Source organism: Saccostrea cucullata, unplaced genomic scaffold (genome assembly GCF_032062105.1).
Source record: "Saccostrea cucullata isolate Sc308-1 unplaced genomic scaffold, CSIRO_AGI_Scuc_v1 ctg1558, whole genome shotgun sequence".
Taxonomy (NCBI): domain Eukaryota; kingdom Metazoa; phylum Mollusca; class Bivalvia; order Ostreida; family Ostreidae; genus Saccostrea; species Saccostrea cuccullata.
This window is the reverse complement of record NW_026933071.1, coordinates 497,501-515,118: the sequence shown is the minus strand read 5'-3', so window position 1 is coordinate 515,118 and position 17,618 is coordinate 497,501. Positions and strand designations below refer to the sequence as shown.

General features: G+C 33.0%; 5 protein-coding genes across 6 annotated transcripts in view; 3 read left to right on the top strand and 2 right to left on the bottom strand.

The window, feature by feature from the left end:
* The window catches only part of LOC134237189 (MMS19 nucleotide excision repair protein homolog), a 39,563-nt gene extending 30,478 nt beyond the window's left edge, over positions 1-9,085 (bottom strand). The window contains exons 1-4 of the mRNA XM_062719293.1: positions 8,997-9,085; positions 1,738-1,786; positions 1,252-1,355; positions 891-976 (exon numbers count right to left, since the gene is read on the bottom strand). Of these exons, the coding sequence (XP_062575277.1) occupies positions 891-976; positions 1,252-1,355; positions 1,738-1,786; positions 8,997-9,078 (321 nt within the window). The 5' untranslated portion in view covers positions 9,079-9,085. The remainder of the gene's footprint in view (positions 1-890; positions 977-1,251; positions 1,356-1,737; positions 1,787-8,996) is intronic.
* A 553-nt stretch (positions 9,086-9,638) lies between these two features.
* Positions 9,639-10,740, top strand: LOC134237222 (uncharacterized). The gene is made up of 3 exons (XM_062719325.1): positions 9,639-9,928; positions 10,324-10,419; positions 10,573-10,740. Exons 1-3 carry the CDS (start codon positions 9,686-9,688, stop codon positions 10,738-10,740), a joined length of 507 nt encoding a protein of 168 aa, XP_062575309.1. The 5' UTR covers positions 9,639-9,685.
* Positions 10,741-10,969: 229 nt separating this feature from the next.
* On the bottom strand, positions 10,970-15,736 carry LOC134237187 (uncharacterized). Its single transcript, XM_062719291.1, has 7 exons — positions 15,547-15,736; positions 15,003-15,225; positions 14,505-14,679; positions 14,011-14,179; positions 13,536-13,708; positions 12,468-13,128; positions 10,970-11,197 (listed from the first exon to the last, which is right to left on the bottom strand). The coding sequence occupies exons 1-6, from the start codon at positions 15,624-15,626 to the stop codon at positions 12,470-12,472; spliced, it is 1,479 nt and encodes a 492-aa protein (XP_062575275.1). The 5' UTR covers positions 15,627-15,736; the 3' UTR covers positions 10,970-11,197; positions 12,468-12,469.
* LOC134237221 (uncharacterized) lies at positions 11,118-12,201 on the top strand. Its single transcript, XM_062719324.1, has 3 exons — positions 11,118-11,199; positions 11,321-11,516; positions 11,621-12,201. Exons 1-3 carry the CDS (start codon positions 11,118-11,120, stop codon positions 12,153-12,155), a joined length of 813 nt encoding a protein of 270 aa, XP_062575308.1. The 3' UTR covers positions 12,156-12,201.
* A 174-nt stretch (positions 15,737-15,910) lies between the features above and the next one.
* LOC134237185 (ubiquitin domain-containing protein 2-like) overlaps positions 15,911-17,618 on the top strand; it is an 8,953-nt gene continuing 7,245 nt past the window's right edge. For both annotated transcript variants that reach the window (XM_062719290.1, XM_062719289.1), the window contains exon 1: positions 15,911-16,100. In XM_062719290.1, the coding sequence (XP_062575274.1) occupies positions 16,034-16,100 (67 nt within the window). In that variant the 5' untranslated portion in view covers positions 15,911-16,033. The remainder of the gene's footprint in view (positions 16,101-17,618) is intronic.

The window sequence follows — 17,618 nt, the reverse complement described above, 5'->3', positions numbered from 1 at the left end:
ATAGAGCCCCGCCCTAACACCAGAACCCCTGACCCTGGGGCCATAAATTTCACAATTTTGGTAGAGGCACTCTTGCTCACCATAACTATGTACTTAGTTAGCTTATTTAATACCCAGAAGCAGAGAAGAAGATTTCCAAAGAAATAAAGCATTTTCACTATTATATATACATGTAATCTATATATAGCCCCTCCCTAGATCTAGAGCCCCTGATCCTGGGGCCATGAATTTCATTATTTTAGTAGAGGACTCAATGCTCAATACATTAATCTCAACAGCTTGTCTGCTTGATGTCCAGGAGTAAAGAAGAAGATTTTTAAAGATTGAAATAATTTTAGTGGTTTTTGCCCCACCCCCCAGGCCCCAGGGGTGCAGGGACCATGAAATTCATAATTTATGTTCCCCTTCACCCATAAATGCTGTACACAAAATTTGGTAGAAATTGGTACAGTGGTTTCAGAGAAGAAGCTGAAAATGTTCAAATGTTAACTCATGATGGATGGCGACGGACGAAAACGGATAGCAATAGGCCACCTGAGTTACTCAGGTGACCTAAAAAACAAGAATTTTCTCATTAAGATCTAGAGGTTTTTTGATGTCTGCACATTACTAGTCACATCAGGGAACTTGATGATTAAATATTTCTTTGTTCCTGGCTTCAAAGCTAAGTGTTTCTTTTGTAAACAGGACTTGACAATAAGGGAATTCTATTATGTGTGTTAATATGAATTAATTTCATGAACTCCTTTTGTTGAACCCTACCTTGACAGATATTTTTTATCAATTGACACTGACATGATTTTCAATTTGCTGTCAACCTTCTTGGTGGTGAGCTAAAAACCATACCTTGTTCCTGAAATAGATAATATATTATTGTCTGTTATATTTACCATTGTCAGTAGTCCTCTCAGTGCCTGGGGTTGTATGGAGTGATGATCCTGAAGTCGGTCGCACAAATACGTCACCAAGGACTTCACTGGAAAGAACAAAGAAAAAGCTTTGTGATGTCACTTTTGAAAATATGTATCAACATGATCTTCTTTTTATTTCAATCAGTTTTACAGGATTGCTATGGATATCTTTACAATAGCTGTAAAGTCTATTTATACTAATGCTTATATTCTGAATCATTCAGATGTTTTAAATAAAATTATTTAAAAAAAAAAAAAATTTTTAATTTCAATGTTTTTTTAAACAATACCCGGTAATATATAATATTATACACAATACAAAGACAAAAAAAAGTGTCACCTTCCATTGAAGACAGCAGTGTGTTTGGGATGATGGCGATAACATCACACAAAAGTCGTATGACACGCCCCCTTATCTGGTGATCCTCATTGGTCAAGTACTCCCTAAGGAAGATACAGATTTGTTAACTATAAATACTGTATAAACACAAATTTTCGAGGGGATCAAACTTCGTTGATTTGTTATCTTAAATTGTTTCATGGGCATTAATATTTCATTGCTTCTAAAGTAATCCTATTCAATATAAAGTAATATGACAATTTCATGTGGGATTTAATTTCATTGATTATTGTTAACAACAAAATAAACAAATTTTAATCTTCAATGAAATTTTCTGCTTTTACAGTCGATACAAAAAAATTGACCAAATAAAATTATACAGATACAAGTATGTATCAATGTTAATTTAGGAAACTTTGAAACTAAAATTAAGGTGAAGTATAATTAATTCTACCATTAAATATCAGAAACTTATACTGTACTCACCCTATATTTTCAATAAGTTCCAGCAGGGAGATAGACTTCTCTTGCAAGCCTACAAATTACAGTAAACAAAGTTTTTAATTAGAGCTCAACAAGAAAATTGAAATAATCATGTGCTGTACATGTGATTCTAAAATTTACTGCACATGTACAAGTTCCTCTGCCAAATAACTTTAAATTTCTGAGGAATGGGTCCAGAAGCTACTGAAATTGCCAAATTAATACCCATAATTCTCTGGATGTATCAATGAAAAAAAAAAACTTCCACAGACTGAAATATTCTAATTAATAAATATTAATTAATTTGCACTTGCTAATCATGCTTATGTTATCAAAGTTAGGGATGTGAGATTTTATCGGTATACCGGTATATCGCGATTTTTTGTTGCGTGATACGTATCCTGATACGGAGACCTAAATACCGGTATGTAGGTACATATTATGAAGTCCAGAAATTATTCATTTATTTGTTCCATCTTTCAAATTACAATTACAGAAAGTCTAAAAAATGTTGTAAAAGGTGAAAAGAACGGCATTTTACCATCCAAACAGAAATAATTTTATGTACATAATGATCAAAAAAGTGAATTTTTGTTTTTCTAGAATATTTTAAGAAAAAAATAATGACTTTTCATTTAAAATCATTATAAAAATTCCTTGTTAAAATATCATGATATTATCGTGATATTCTGGGAAAAAATCGTGATATATCACGATACGAAATTTTTGGCGATACCCATCCCTAATCAAAGTGATTGACTTAAAACAGAAAACAGTTAAACACATTTCTTATCAGTTAGTGACGAATCATTGCACCTCAAATATGGCAAATGGTATTCTAGAAAAAGTTCAAAAAAGAATCTTTAAATTTGGTTTTTTAATGAAAGTCCTTCAAGTCAACTTAAATTTAAATTTTTATTTGGGATGCATGAAAAAACTTTCTAAATGAATGGAGTTTATACTGTTTAAAAAATTAGTTTTTAGCCAGTTGATTGAGAGAGGGCAACCAAATAATTATTTTTTTAAGAGGGCCTAAATACATGTAGCTTGCCTATTTATAAGTATCAGAAAACTTGTACATTAATAGTTATCCATTCCATATTTCTTACAAAAGGGATCACAACAAATAAAACGAAATAAAGATGATAATGAAATTTATTTACTGGATCTTTTATTTAAAAAATAGTTTTAAAAAACTTACTTCAAATGCAGAGATATCAATAACATACAAAATTTACAATAGAATGATCGGGATTTATGATGTCACTGAACAGGGTACAGAATGAAAGCGGAAAAAACACTATGTGAATGGACTCAAGCGAACAGAATAGTAAGATACATGTACCTGCAGAACTGTATCTTGTGGTTTTATATTTAATTAGACATTGGTTATTATGCTACAGATCCTACCTACCGTATAAGTGGAAATTTTAGTGAGACGCAAACTTAGGAATATGTCCTTAAAAACTGGTAATTTATTTTTAGCGCGATGTTATTTTAGCGATTTTTAATTACACACTAAAGAAGGTATTACAAATAAAACGCAATTAATTTTTAGCGATATTTAATTTTAGCGATCTATACACCCTCGCTAATAATGCCAAAATTAAATCCTCGCTAAAAATTCTATTTATACGGTATAATGCAAAAAAGGTACAATTTGTGAAGCACAATTTTCCCTGCACTTTTAAGGAGAAATTGCGCCACAAAATCATGAAAATGCTCCATGTAATTTACATCTATCGTATCTGTAGCATTTTGATCAAAGACTTAAATATAAAACCATTGTATCATTGTTGTGATGTTTTTATGTGCCCGGATCGATAGATCCAGGGCGTATATTGTTTTTGTCCTGTCTGTCTGTCTGTCTGTTTGTTTGTTTGTCACGAACTTTAACCTTCACCATAACTTTTGAACCATGAAAGATAGAGTCTTCATATTTGGTATGCATACTCCACTAATTAAGCTCTTTCAAATGACACCAAGGTCAATGACCTTGTGACCTTGACTGTGGCCTATATGCTAAAAATAGCTTTTTTCTGCAAACTTTAACCTTCGCCATAACTTTTGAACCATAAGAGATAGGAGGCTTCATATTTGGTATGCAAACTCCACTAATCAGGTTCTTCCATATGACACCAAGGTCAATGACCTTGACTGTGACCTTAATGCTAAAAATAGCTTTTTCCGAACTTTGTTGCTGCCGGGCGCATAGTGTTTCACAAACACATCTTGTTCTTTTGAAGATCGCTGTGTTTTTATTTTTGAATTACATCATGGCTAACTGTGATCTAACAACCGTGATCTGTCAAGATAGAGAACGCCAGGGTGATGATGAAAGAATTCTAATAAATGACCCATAACCATACATCGAATAATTAGGGGAAAAGTAAATTTATACAAAGTCATTTAAACATAGTAAAGGAATACCTTCCCTAAAATAAAATAATTTTGCAAGTCGATTTTTAAATCCAAAATGAAATTCACACAGCGGTTTCAGAAATAAATGTTTTTGACTCGCATAAACTTGAAGCGTAACAAAGCACACACAATGAACTACATGTACAGGAAACGAGGTAAATATTCCGAGCCATCTTGTTTTATTAATTCCAACAGAAATTGACGCATCCAGTAAGTTGAAGAATCGCTGTACATCTCGGTCAAAAGTGTCCATTTTCCCATGCAGTATTCCTTGAACGTTTAAATTGCCCATTTAGTATTTTTACGAGTGTAAAGATTAAGTGACACAAAGAATTTTCCTTCATAATTTTAGTTTGCATCGAGATTACTGCAATAGCATAAAATCACAACCGTCATCCATGGCGTTCAGACTTGAATGGTCAATGGTGAGGTAATCCATCAAAGTTTAAGAAATGCAGTGTGCAATACTTTTCACATCATGTGATCAGCAATACTTTTCACATCATGTGATCCTATTTCATTGGTCAGATAAAATTGTATTATGAAATTTTGATAGATCATGGCTAACTCAGTGCATGAGAATACAGTCGAACTACATGCTATAACGTAAAAGTGATAGATCAGGGGTCAGTCAGTTCCTGGGAACAATGATACAAAACATATAGAGCACCTTTTAACTCGTCTGATATCTGAAGATACACTCGTTAAAAGGTACTCTATATATTACATATAACACTACAGTTCTGCAGCTAGGGTGGACAGTCCCGATACAAGTTTGGTTAGATCATGGATCAAAGTTGCAAGGGTAACTTAGCTGTGTAAATCTGCAAGGCTCTCCCAAATGGTCAAATCAAAAAACAGATAAAATATAGACATTGACAATGTGTTGAATTACTTGTGAGCACAGCCAGCAGCACAAAACAGGGTCTACTTGTCACTCTTAATTAAAACAACAGTGTGTAAAGAGAAAATTGGGTCTTTGACAATTGATCCAATTAATTTTTTTACAGTTTTCTGTGTACCTCCCATATTAATTCTTAGCGAAATGCATCTTATTGCAAACTATGATCTCGCTGTTGCAATATCAAGGCATTCCCAAAAAAAATGAAAAACGCATCTTGATCTAAATAGATATATCGTCCCTGACAGATGAATACTGTAAATCACGTTTTATTCGCGAGAACTTAATTTTCATGTAATAACGCGAGACAATCAGAGCTCGCAAAAATTTCATTCTCGCGTTTAAAAGTATTCTTTACGATTATATAAAGGAAGAACAACAATTCGTGAAAATTATGTCTCGCTAATAAAGAGTCAATGACTATCTCACGAAAACAAGGTGTCGCAAAAAATTAGTGATCTACAGTAATAGATTAAATAGTGGTTTGCATGCCTCATGGATCTAACTTATATCTGCGTTCGTCCGAACAGTCGAGCTGTCAATATATTATGAAAACATAATTATGAAAAAAAAATACAAGAATAACTGTACGATAAGGTCAAAGACTACACCTTTTAAAAGCTATATAATTGGGTGTGTGTTTTTCTATAGTTTCCATCAAACTATAAAAAAAAAATGAAATTAAATATTTCAAACAGTATGCAATTCCAGTTTACAATATGGATAACTTAAATAATATTATTGATTCAGATATTTCCTTCACTATAAATGATCAATTATTTCTTGAAACCCTGCTCTTTGAAATAAGGGGAAAAACTATATCCTATGCAACTTACATAAAAAAGAAAAAGGAAAATAAGGAGAAAGAATTGATAGAAAATATCAGGATATTGGAAGAAAATATTTCTGAAAATAATATTGATGAATTATTTAGTAATAAGCAAGAATTAGAAAATATTCGAAAACATAAGCTACAGGGTTCATATATCAGAAGTAGAGCAAAATGGGTGGAGGAAGGTGAAAAACCATCAAAGTACTTTTGTTCATTAGAATCAAGAAACTTTACAAGCAAGATAATACCAAGATTAGAAGATGATAATGGAAATGTTATTTATGACCAAACAGAAATTTTAAGAGAAGCAAAATGTTTTTATGAACAGTTATATACAAAAAGTACAGATACTACAAATAATGATATATTCAAAGAGTTAAGAAATAAAGAAATTCCTAAGCTTTCATATAAAGAATCAGAATCTATAGAAGGCGAAATTACTATGGAAGAAGCTTCTTCTACACTTTACAAAATGAAATCAAATAAATCCCCTGGCTCAGATGGTTTCTCTGCAGAATTCTTCAAGATGTTTTGGAAATATATTGGGTTTTTTGTAGTCAGATCTATTAATTATGGATATAAGCACAACAGTCTATCTATTACACAAAAACATGGTATCATTACTTTTTTACCAAAAGGTGATAAACCTAGACAATTCTTAAAGAATTGGCGACCTATTACTTTACTAAATACGGTATATAAAATTGCATCTGGATCCATTGCAAACAGAATAAAATGCTATTTAGATAGAATAATTAATGAAGATCAAACAGGCTTCATCTCTAATAGATATATAGGAGAAAACACCAGGTTAATTTATGACATAATGCATTACACTGAGGAAGAAAATATACCTGGATTATTACTACTTATTGACTTTGAAAAAGCCTTTGATACACTTTCATGGAACTTTATACAAGGCGCACTTAACTTTTTTAATTTTGGACCCTCAATCAAGAAGTGGGTATCCCTTTTTAATACAGATATTACATCTGCAATAAACCAAGGTGGTAACCTTTCTGATAGAATTAACATTCAGAGGGGTTGTAGGCAAGGCGATCCTTTGTCACCATATATATTCATTATATGTGCAGAAATTTTAGCAATCCAAATTAGATTAAATAAAAATATTAAAGGTATTTCTATAAACAATACTGAAAAAAAGATTTCTCAGTTAGCGGATGATACATCAATTATTCTTGATGGTAGTAAAACGTCACTCACAGAAACACTGCAAATACTTAAGACATTTTCGGAAATGTCGGGATTACATGTTAATTATTCCAAAACTCACATAGTGTGGATAGGCTCAAAAAAGTTTAGTGACGAAATTTTGCTTCCAAATTACAAACTTAACTGGGGAACTACCAGATTTACTCTTCTTGGAATACATTTTGATGTAGAATTGGATAAAATACTACCATTAAACTATGAACCAAAACTGGTACATATTAAATCAATACTTAAACAATGGGAGAAAAGGTATTTAACTCCCATAGGGAAAATTTCTGTTATTAAAACATTAGTTCTACCATTACTAAATCATATTTTGATGTCCATCCCAAATCCTTCTGAATCATTCTGTAAGGAATTGGAAAAAATGTTTTTTTCATTTATATGGAATAATTCAACCCATAGGGTTAAGAAAGAAGTAATTGTAAAAAAATATGAAGAGGGGGGTTTAAAAATGTTAAATCTGACATCTTTTATAGCCTCCATGAAATTATTTTGGATAAGGCATCTAATTTTTACAAATAGAGGGTTGGAAAACCTCATTCCTAAATTTAATTTGAACAAATTTATAAGTTGTGGAATTGAATATACTTCAACTTTTTTAAAAACATTGAAAAATAAATTTTGGATAGATGTTTTTAAGTCCTGGATAATGTTACAAAATCTTGAGAAAAAGTTTGATGTTGCTGGTGACTCACCACTATTTTACAATCCACATTTGCATATTGGCGGAAAACCATTCTATAATAAAAATATGTTTGAGAGCAACATTAGACAAATTAATGATATCATTAATGAAGATGGTTCACTATTTTCTTATGAGCAGTTGTGTAACACCTATCCAAATATAAAGATTAATTTCTTAGAATTCAGGAGTATTATTCATGCTATAAAGGATTGGATGAAAAACTCCGGTCAGGAAAAAACAATAAAAAAGCTCACAAATCCCATGATTATGTCTAATATCTACACAGTAACAAAATGTAGAAAATCTAAATGCTATTATGAAATCCTTATTCAAAATTCTTCTGTCACAGCAGGTAGAACTTATTGGAGTGAGCTTTTAGAAGTTGGAACTCTGCAGGAATGGAAAAAAATTCACATGATACCCTTTAGGGTAACAAAAGATTGTAAACTACAATGGTTCCAATATAGGATTTTAAACAAAATCCTAGTAACAAATTCATTTTTATTCAAAATAAAAAAAAAATGACTGTAAATTATGCAGTTTTTGTCATACTGAGGATGAAACAATAGAACACCTTTTATGGGAATGTGATAATACACAATTTTTTCTTGAAGAATTTGTACATTTGTTAGAAGAAAAAACTGGTTTAATGATAAATGTTACTAAGAAATCTTTTATTTTAGGATTTATTGAGGAAAATACTGATATTCAAAATGTTATTCTACTTTGGCTAAAATACTATATTTATACTGCCAGGTGCACAAAGAAACATATTAACTTACAAAATGCAATATCACAAATGAAATTTCATTATGAAACACAGAAAATTATCTCTTATAAGAATGGTAAAAAGGAAAAGTTTGATACCCAGTGGAACAGGTGGAATCTGCTATTCTCTTAACTTGAATCTTTACACACTCTCTTTCTCTTCTCTCTCTCTCTGCTCTCCCCTCTATCTTTCTCTCTATCGTTTCTATCTCTCTTAAAATAAAAAAAACACATCAGTCTGTTTCTTTTGAAATATGTTTATAATGATGTATGTTGTGTGAATAAAAAAAAAAAAAAAAAAAAAAAAAAAAAAAAAAAAAATTAAATATTTCAGGGCAAACTTTGCAGAATTATTTATTAAGAATAAATTTTTCTAAGACTATGTCTGAAGATAATGCTAGAAACCAAAATTTGCAAACCATTGCTTAATGTTTCTACAGCAGAATTATCCAAAAGTTTGACATATTTGGTAACTTCGTTTTTCCACATGGGCGCAGCCATCTTTAAAATGAACACGATAAATAAAATGCCTTGATCAATAATACAGATTCCGGATTTAAAATATGTTCTATTACTTTTTATTGTAATTGTTCTATAATACAGGTATTACTCTAGATATGTGGAATGTAAAATCAAGGTAGTACCGTGTGAAATTAACTGATTATACAATTATTTCTCCGATCTCTTTTCCGGAAAAACAATTTCTCACTGGAAGGGTTTCTTATAGACCGTTTCACGATAATTTCCGCACATGCGCATAAGTACTTCCGCAGGGCAAAGCATTTTTGAGCAACGCCTACTTCCTTCGTAAAAAGTACAGATTTCAAGCGACGAGAATAAATTGTTTATAAATGAAACTGTCTATGATTTAGCTTAAACATAATTTTTTGTGTTTTAAACTTGTGTTTTTACTACAAATAAACAACATATTCTTACAAAATATAATAATAAAATGAGCTCTAAACTAGCTACTCGATATACTCTTTGCGCATATACGGGGACTTCCGTGTTTACATTGACAACAAAGAGGGCAAACCGGGAGATTTTAAATAGCCAAAAAAGGAAAAATGTCAACACTCCAACGACTGAAATCCCATTAAAGTTGAAAATGTCCTCATCTGAAGGTGTCATCCCTGAGATTCCGGGTCATGAAAACCTCCCCCCTCTTCATTTAGCCTCCTATTCGGCACTATCTTCAGACGCCACACCCACACTTTCTTTTAAAGAAATTTATCGGCACATGGTCCTGAGGCTTACAAAAGAAGGGGAGCGGATTAATAACTACAAAGGGCTAGACAAGGCAGTAAAGCACTTTGAAGCTGGTGATTTGTCACAAATTATGACTGCCCAGGTAACAATTTCATTTGTATTTTTCATATAATATAATTACACATGACATGACCATACACATAAAAAACGAACGGAATTACAAAGTTACCAATATAGTATTTAAAAGATTACAATTTTGATAAATCAATTGTCTTTTGTTGTTTGCAAAGTATATACTTCTATATATCTAGTAATTTGGTCCTTTGTTCAACATTTCCCATTCTCTGAATTGAAATTTTAAGCTAATTTATATGAATGAGATATTGATCATATTTACTGGTACTGCAATATACTGTAACATAAAGATACTCCTGTAAAAAATGTACAACTGCATACCTGGTAATGCTGACATACACATTTATGTGTTATTTATGTATACATATTATTTAATAAAAATAGTCATAATTGAATTTTCAGATTGACAACTCCCTGGAATACATTAGAGCTTTTTGTTTGGCATCCATGAAAAAAGTTCGATATAAAGTCTACATTTGTTTGCTGGACAGGGGGAAAGTATGCTATGCATACTGTGAAAGTCCTATTGGGTAAGGAATAAGTTTGCATCTGGATAGACAAACCTATTCAATATATGTCTAAAACACACATTGTAATATATTACTATATAAATTATGTAGATCTTTTAAAACTCCTTTAATTCATTTTTAGGCTAGCACAATCATGCAGTCACATTGGAGGACTACTAATGTATCTCCATCACCTCTACCTCAGTCAGGTCCTGAGTGCCGACAGCTCTACATCCAAATCCTGTCAGTGGAGCGTACCCAGACCAATCAAGATGCAACCAAAGCCTCTCAAAGAGTGGAATTTTGGTAGACCTAAACTAGGCGAGGGAGGGGAGGTTGAGTTCAAGGAGAGGAAACAAATCCATTTTGACCCACGCCACCCTGATCAAAGGTCTTTTGACCTTTCCAGATCCATGCATCAACTGAAGCTGTTAAGAGATGTGTTTCCCAAAACCGGTAACCTTTTATTTTTATTTTCTTTTAGCATAACTAATTTAGTAAATGCTCATCATTGGGGAAAAACATACAAAGATTAAATCTCAATTCACAAATAATTTATTTATAATATAGCACTTGACAAACACTTTTAAAAAAGTGTATAATGCATGCACAACAAATGAATTATTCACGAATGTTTATATCTCAGGCATGGCTTAGTTATGGAACATCCCAGATGAAGCCCCGGACATGGAAAGTGAGGTGGAAGTCAGCACAACTGAAGATCCTTTAGAAAGAGAAATGAAAGCTCTGATCCTGTCTGAAGAAAACTGTAAGTAAAAAATCAGATCATATTAAACAATGGCAAATATCTTACAGTATTTTATTTTTGGTTTCTAATGTTGTTTATAATAGATATTTATTACATAAAATGATAATCATTTCTTATATAGTACCTCTGCCAATCTCAATTGAGGGAGGTCTTAGCCAATACATAGAGGAGAGGACAAGAGGACAAAGGCTATGCCAGACATGGGAAGATCTCCACAAAGGCAGGATTACAAGTTCGGTCTTTGGTGCCATCCTTAGCTCTGGAGACACCCCCCACAGCTTAGTAGACCAAATCATTAATGGATCAAACTTAGACAGGTAAATGCTCATAACAACAGATGACAATATTCATGGGTCTGCACTTGATCACTAGATGACATCTTTACCATGACTAATTCTTTTTCCATAAAAATCTTATTTAGATATACAACACTCCCAAATGCTGTCCAGTGGGGCATTGATCATGAGAAGGATGCCATTGAGGACTACCTCATGTTACAGAGTGCTGTCACAGATATGCAACTGACACCCTCAGGTATTACATTATACCCCTCACATGCTTTTCTCGGAGCATCTAGTGATGGATGGGTGATTGACCAGTCCCTTCCTGAAGAAAACCAACGAGGTGTTCTGGAGGTCAAGTGCCCCTACTCCCTGTCTGGCCATAACATTACAGAGAAGGAGGTCCATGAACTTGTTGGTCAAGTGGGATTTTGCCTAGAGCACACTGACAGGGGTCCTAGACTGAGGCGTGTCCATAGGTACTATGCTCAAGTTCAGGGGGAAATGGCAATTATGGGAACAGCATGGGCAGATTTTGTTGTGTGGACAAATGCAAAACAAAGTAACTGTTTTATTGAAAGAATTTTTTTTGATGCAAAATTTGTGTCCTCAATGTTGCCAAAACTTGTTGAATTTTTTGTAAAACACATTTTACCTTCTTATGTTAAAAATTAAATTTTCAAAACTTAATATCAAATGTTTAGTGAAGTGAAAGCTAAATTGTTCATTAAATTTAATTCAGTAAAAATTTGACATATTTCAAACTCAGTGGTAAGAATATTTCAAGCTAAGGAAAAATGGTAAGAATATTTTAAGCTAAGGAAAAATAAAAAGTCTGTTAATAGCTAAACCACCCTGCAACAATATATTAAATTCTTCACTGAACATTTGTGTTAATTCTTGGAACAACTTTACTTCTGATTTGCTTTTTAATGTCATCAAATAAGGTACTTTCTTTAAGTTTTGATTTTGTAAATTAGTACTCACCTTCAACTGTCAACCAAAGGCACATCAAGATTGGTGATCCAGCAGCAGACAGAAAACATCTGGGTAACTAATGGGGCTAAAGAAAGAGAAAGTACACCATCAAATATATGAAAATTCTTTACACGGCCTATAGCTCTTTCAACATGTATTCTAAGTTTTGCTATTTCTTGAGTTTTAAGTACATCTTGAGGAGAAAACTGAGAGGAAGATGAAAGAAAAGGAGGAATATTTAAAGTACAGCCCTTTTTCTCTAGCATATCTGCAATAGTAAACCCCTTATCTGCCATAACCCCATCCCCTTCTTCCAGCATGCCCAAGAGTAGGGACTTCTCGATCATCTGTCGATCAGACACTCTACCACCAAATCCTTCTGAAACAAGAGAAATAACACCAGATGGAGTAATGCCAATTAGAAATTTAACAGTTGTGTGATGCTTATAATGTGAAAAAGACAAATTCTGATTAACAAGACTGCTTGATTTCTGAACAAATATTTCTGTGCAATCTAAAATAACTCTTAAATTTGGAAAAGAATGAAAACAAGAAGGCATGTTCCTTTGAATGATGTCCCGAGATGGAAAGGGGTTCAACGGTCTCAGCTCCTGGAACAGCAGGCACACCCAGGTAGTGAAGTACTGCGAGTAGGTCCCCACCGACACTCCTAAAAAATAAATACTGTTTGCCCAAAATAATTGTGAGGATACAATTTTGGCATTTTTAGCAAGAGTGTTGAGATAGCAAATATTAAATATCACTAACAAATTATTCCCCATTAGAAATTACCATTTTTTTCTGTTCACCTTTAAATTGATTAAATTACATTGGGGTAAAATTAAATACTGATTTTTAAGGAAAAATTGCTACATTTGTGTCTCAATAAAAATTCCACCATAATGGTACAATATTTCTGAAGAGCTGACAGATCTTTTAATGTAAATTTCATGCCTTCTTATATCTGAATAATATATTTTCATATTATTATTCTTATTAGTTTACATGTGATATATAACACTTTTTTTAAACTTTGAAGAAAAAAATCCTGACAAGGCTATTAGCTCAAACACATACCAAAGCGTTCAGCAATATCTTCAACATATAATCCATCTTTAAGTCGCATCATCGTGGCAAGAAACTGATCTATAAGCTCCAATGACATCGCGCGTCTCGGTCGTGTCCTCTCTCCAGGGGTAGCAGAAGAACCTCTCCAGTACACCATCTCTTTGCACTTGGGCACCAGGTAGCTGCATATATAGATTTTATATGTTATTTTATTTGTATGTACAGTTTATTTTTTAAAGATGTCATTTTAGAGTTTAGTTACATAATATTTCCAATGAATACAAGTGTGCTTTTACAAGTCTAAAACACAAATATAGTAATAAAACATTTTCTAAATAATTCAAATATTCTTTGAAAAATACAGCTATAGACTAAGTGTTAAATTAACTACAAAGTTATACAAACCATTGTTAAAGTGTAAGCAAATCAATTTATACAATTTAAATTTGATAATTTTTGCTTAAATTTTAGATTAATCAATTACTTGAATAGCCACATAAAAACTGCAAAGCTAGGCAGTCCAGTGTAGAATTTCGTCTTGGTGTCATCATCCTTTATCTTGTCAACCGACCACTTATGACCCTGTAACCTCCTCAGCTCAGCTTTCAAGGCCATGTTCTCTTGTAACAGTGGGTCTGGATCACACTGTACACCTATATTGAATGGTACATGTATCATGAGAAAATATATCGGGTAGTCTGAGGCAGGTTGTAAATACATTGGAACCTTATCAATATCAATAAGAAATACACATGAATTTAATATTACTTTGTCTCCTACATACAAGTATTGTCTTGGCTCATATCAAGTTTATTTATCAGTTCTAAGAAATGATCATTTTCTTTATTGAATAGAGCATAAATATATTATGTAGAAATGATAAGTTATGAATGACAATGTGTAATATCATAGTTTTGGACAGAGATGCATAAAAATGCATTTTGATTAAATCTCAATTCTCATGTGTGGCTATAATACCCATATCTCTTGTGTGCTTGACCCCAATGTCAACGTCATCTTGCTCTGCCTCTCTTCTCTCTGGATCCTGGCCTTCCTCCTCTTTACTCTTCGCGTAAGACGAGTGGCTGAACAAGGAAAAGCTCAACTGCCTACTCTCTCGCTCCTTCTGCCTGCACTCTGCTTCTCTAAAATCCTACATAATACATATAAACATTAAATTTCAGTTCAGCTTATAGTGCATATTCACTCCTGATTTACTAATGCTTGTTTGATTGTATATGTTAAATTTATAAATGTTCAAATCAAATTATTTTTTTTAAAATGCATGGGCTGGTCCACTGGGAATGTTGATGATATCAAATGCTATTTTAAAGACAAAAATGGAGCTCTAGGTACAATAGTAAATACCAGAATGGGATTGTAATACATGTACATGTATAACCAATACAAATGCTAATCATGATTTTCTTTAATTACATCATATAGATTTAATTCATAAATTTAACACCTTTTTACCTTCTGTATATTCCTTCTGGCTGCTCGGCTCTGTCTCTCAGCATCAACAGGCTTCTCCTTGTATGAGAATATAGTGGGACCGTAATTCTCATCCGAGGGGTCATCACTGTGCCAACCAGACACAAAGTGCTCTGAACACACACAGGAATGCTCACTGGGTACAAATCCATCCCGATTCAGTGCCCTCAACCAAAGTCGGCGTTTCTTAGCATCTTTGGGGAATCTTAACATAAAATATTTATACAAAATCAAAAATGTTCTATGTAGTATTGACGCACATTGGTACATTTGCACTCATAAGCTCTGTGACACAGACTGTGTGTATGAGAAAAAGATAATAAAATCTTATTTACATAGAATAAACATTGTATGTTGTGATTTAAAGTTGTTTGAAAGCAATAAAAAACGTCATCCGATATTAATTTACACAGTTATATTGATTGTACGATCATTTCACATGCAGAGCTTATGAAGCCCTCTTTGAAAGGGCTACGCTTCTGATATGAATTTTGGATAAAAATGAAGCAAATACCCTTCAATTCACCTGAAAAAACTTATCCCCTTCTCTTTTCCTCTTGCATCGTCCCGATTAGTACACATGTACACACTGCAACTACGCACCATTCTTGAAGTAAACGAGTCGATTAAACCGAAAGAAGTGTTTTCACTAAAATGAAAGTTGCCCTGCGGAAGTATTTATGCACATGCGCGGAGAGCAGGTCCGCAGTTACCGTGAAGGACTTTATTCGTATTTTTTTCTTTTTTTAATATTTTTAAAATAAATGAAATTCATCATTCCATTAATTGGAAGACTGTTATATTTTAAACATGTTAAATTCGAATATCTAACAATCATCATTCTTTTAATTTTTATGAATACTAGCCAATCAAATCACACCATCATCGATCGCCGGTACATCAATATATTTGTGACAGTACACAGAACGTCAAAAATTTAGAAAATAAACCGAGGTAGTTCAAGTTAAGCGAGGGTCAATAACAGCCTAAACTCAATACCCCTCCTGTTTGAAATGGGAGGATGTATTGGGTCGAATCGTGAGAACGGGCCGTCGTCTGGGGAATCGTCAGATGCCGCAGGTAACCGGGGTACAACCCAGCTGTTTGTCAGCTGTTTTGAGGGGCCTAGAAAAATAGGGGTCCGGAAATGTAGGATTAGGAATGTATAACAGTATTTATCTCTACTAGTACATCTAATGCCACACCCTCTGGTGAAGGGTAATCATTGACAGAGGTTCAGAGAGTGTGTTTCTGTAAAATATTAGGACATTTTATTTTCAAAATATTTACACAAAAATAGAAAAAAAAAATCATCAAAATTTTGTGATACATGGACAACTTTCACAATTATTAAAGTTATTCTCCTTCCAGTTTGGGATCAACCAGCATAAGGTTCCCTCCATAACCTTACCAACTTTATGGGTTAGGTACCTTGTGGTTAAAAAAGTAGTAGTGCCCCCATATACGAAACAAGTGTCTTTGGTTGTACATGTAACACTTTCTTGGTGAACAGGCAGTTCTAGTTGGTGCTGCATTGGGTTTGAAGGGGCTATATTAAACAATAGGCTTGAGACAATATAACAAATTCAAATTTCACGTTTAATATTCTTCCTTCTGTTTTTCTTTTATCATACTCTTCTACCTTAAAATTGATATATCTACCAGCTACTGCGTAAAGTTGAATAAGCTTTATTTATGTTATTATGCATAATGCAGGTAGCATTGATCAGCTAGGACATATTGTAGGACAGTATACAGTTATTGAATGGGTACGAGGGAAATAGCAAATTTATGGTTCCCCGAGGGAGGAAACTATTTCCCGAGGCGGCAAAGCCGCCGAGGGAAATAGTTTCCTTCCGAGGGGAACCATAAATTTACTATTTCCCTCGTACCCATTCCATAACTGTTTTATTATACCGAAACAATCATAGGCGATTTAATTTTTTTTGTTTTTACCAGATATTCCGACATATAAAAAAAAAACACTGTAGAGGCATAATTCAATGCAAGCGGTTTAACAGATTGTATGATAAGTAATGTATCCTGTCCTAAAACAATTAAATTATTTTTAAAAAGCATTTTCTTTGACATTTCGAAGAATTGTCGTTGTCTTCATTTTGATTGTAGTATGATTTTGACATCGCATGTCAAAATGTTTTGACGTCATAGTTACATTGCTAATAACATGACGTCACAGACTCGAGATTCCTTGAACGCTCCGCCCACTGAACAGTTTGATTTGTTAAAATTACTAATAAATATTCATGAGTGAGTAGTCCCAGGGAGTAGCTCTGATTTTCCAGGGAGTAGTCCTCAGATGAGCACAATAGTTTCTTCTCGGGGAAATAGGCAGTTTTATGGTATTAATTTTATATAGAGTAATTACAGTAGAGATATAATAATATAGTTTAAAAACTCCCCTGTGACTCAATCACACATGATAGGCACCTTCAATTCTAGATGAGTCTTTTTCCCCTGAAGTTAATATAAAGATTACAGATCAATAGATGAACCACAACAAAATACAGTAGAACATTGTTACCTTGAACATGGATATCTCAAGTATCATAATCATATGTTGTCAAATGTGAGTGAAAT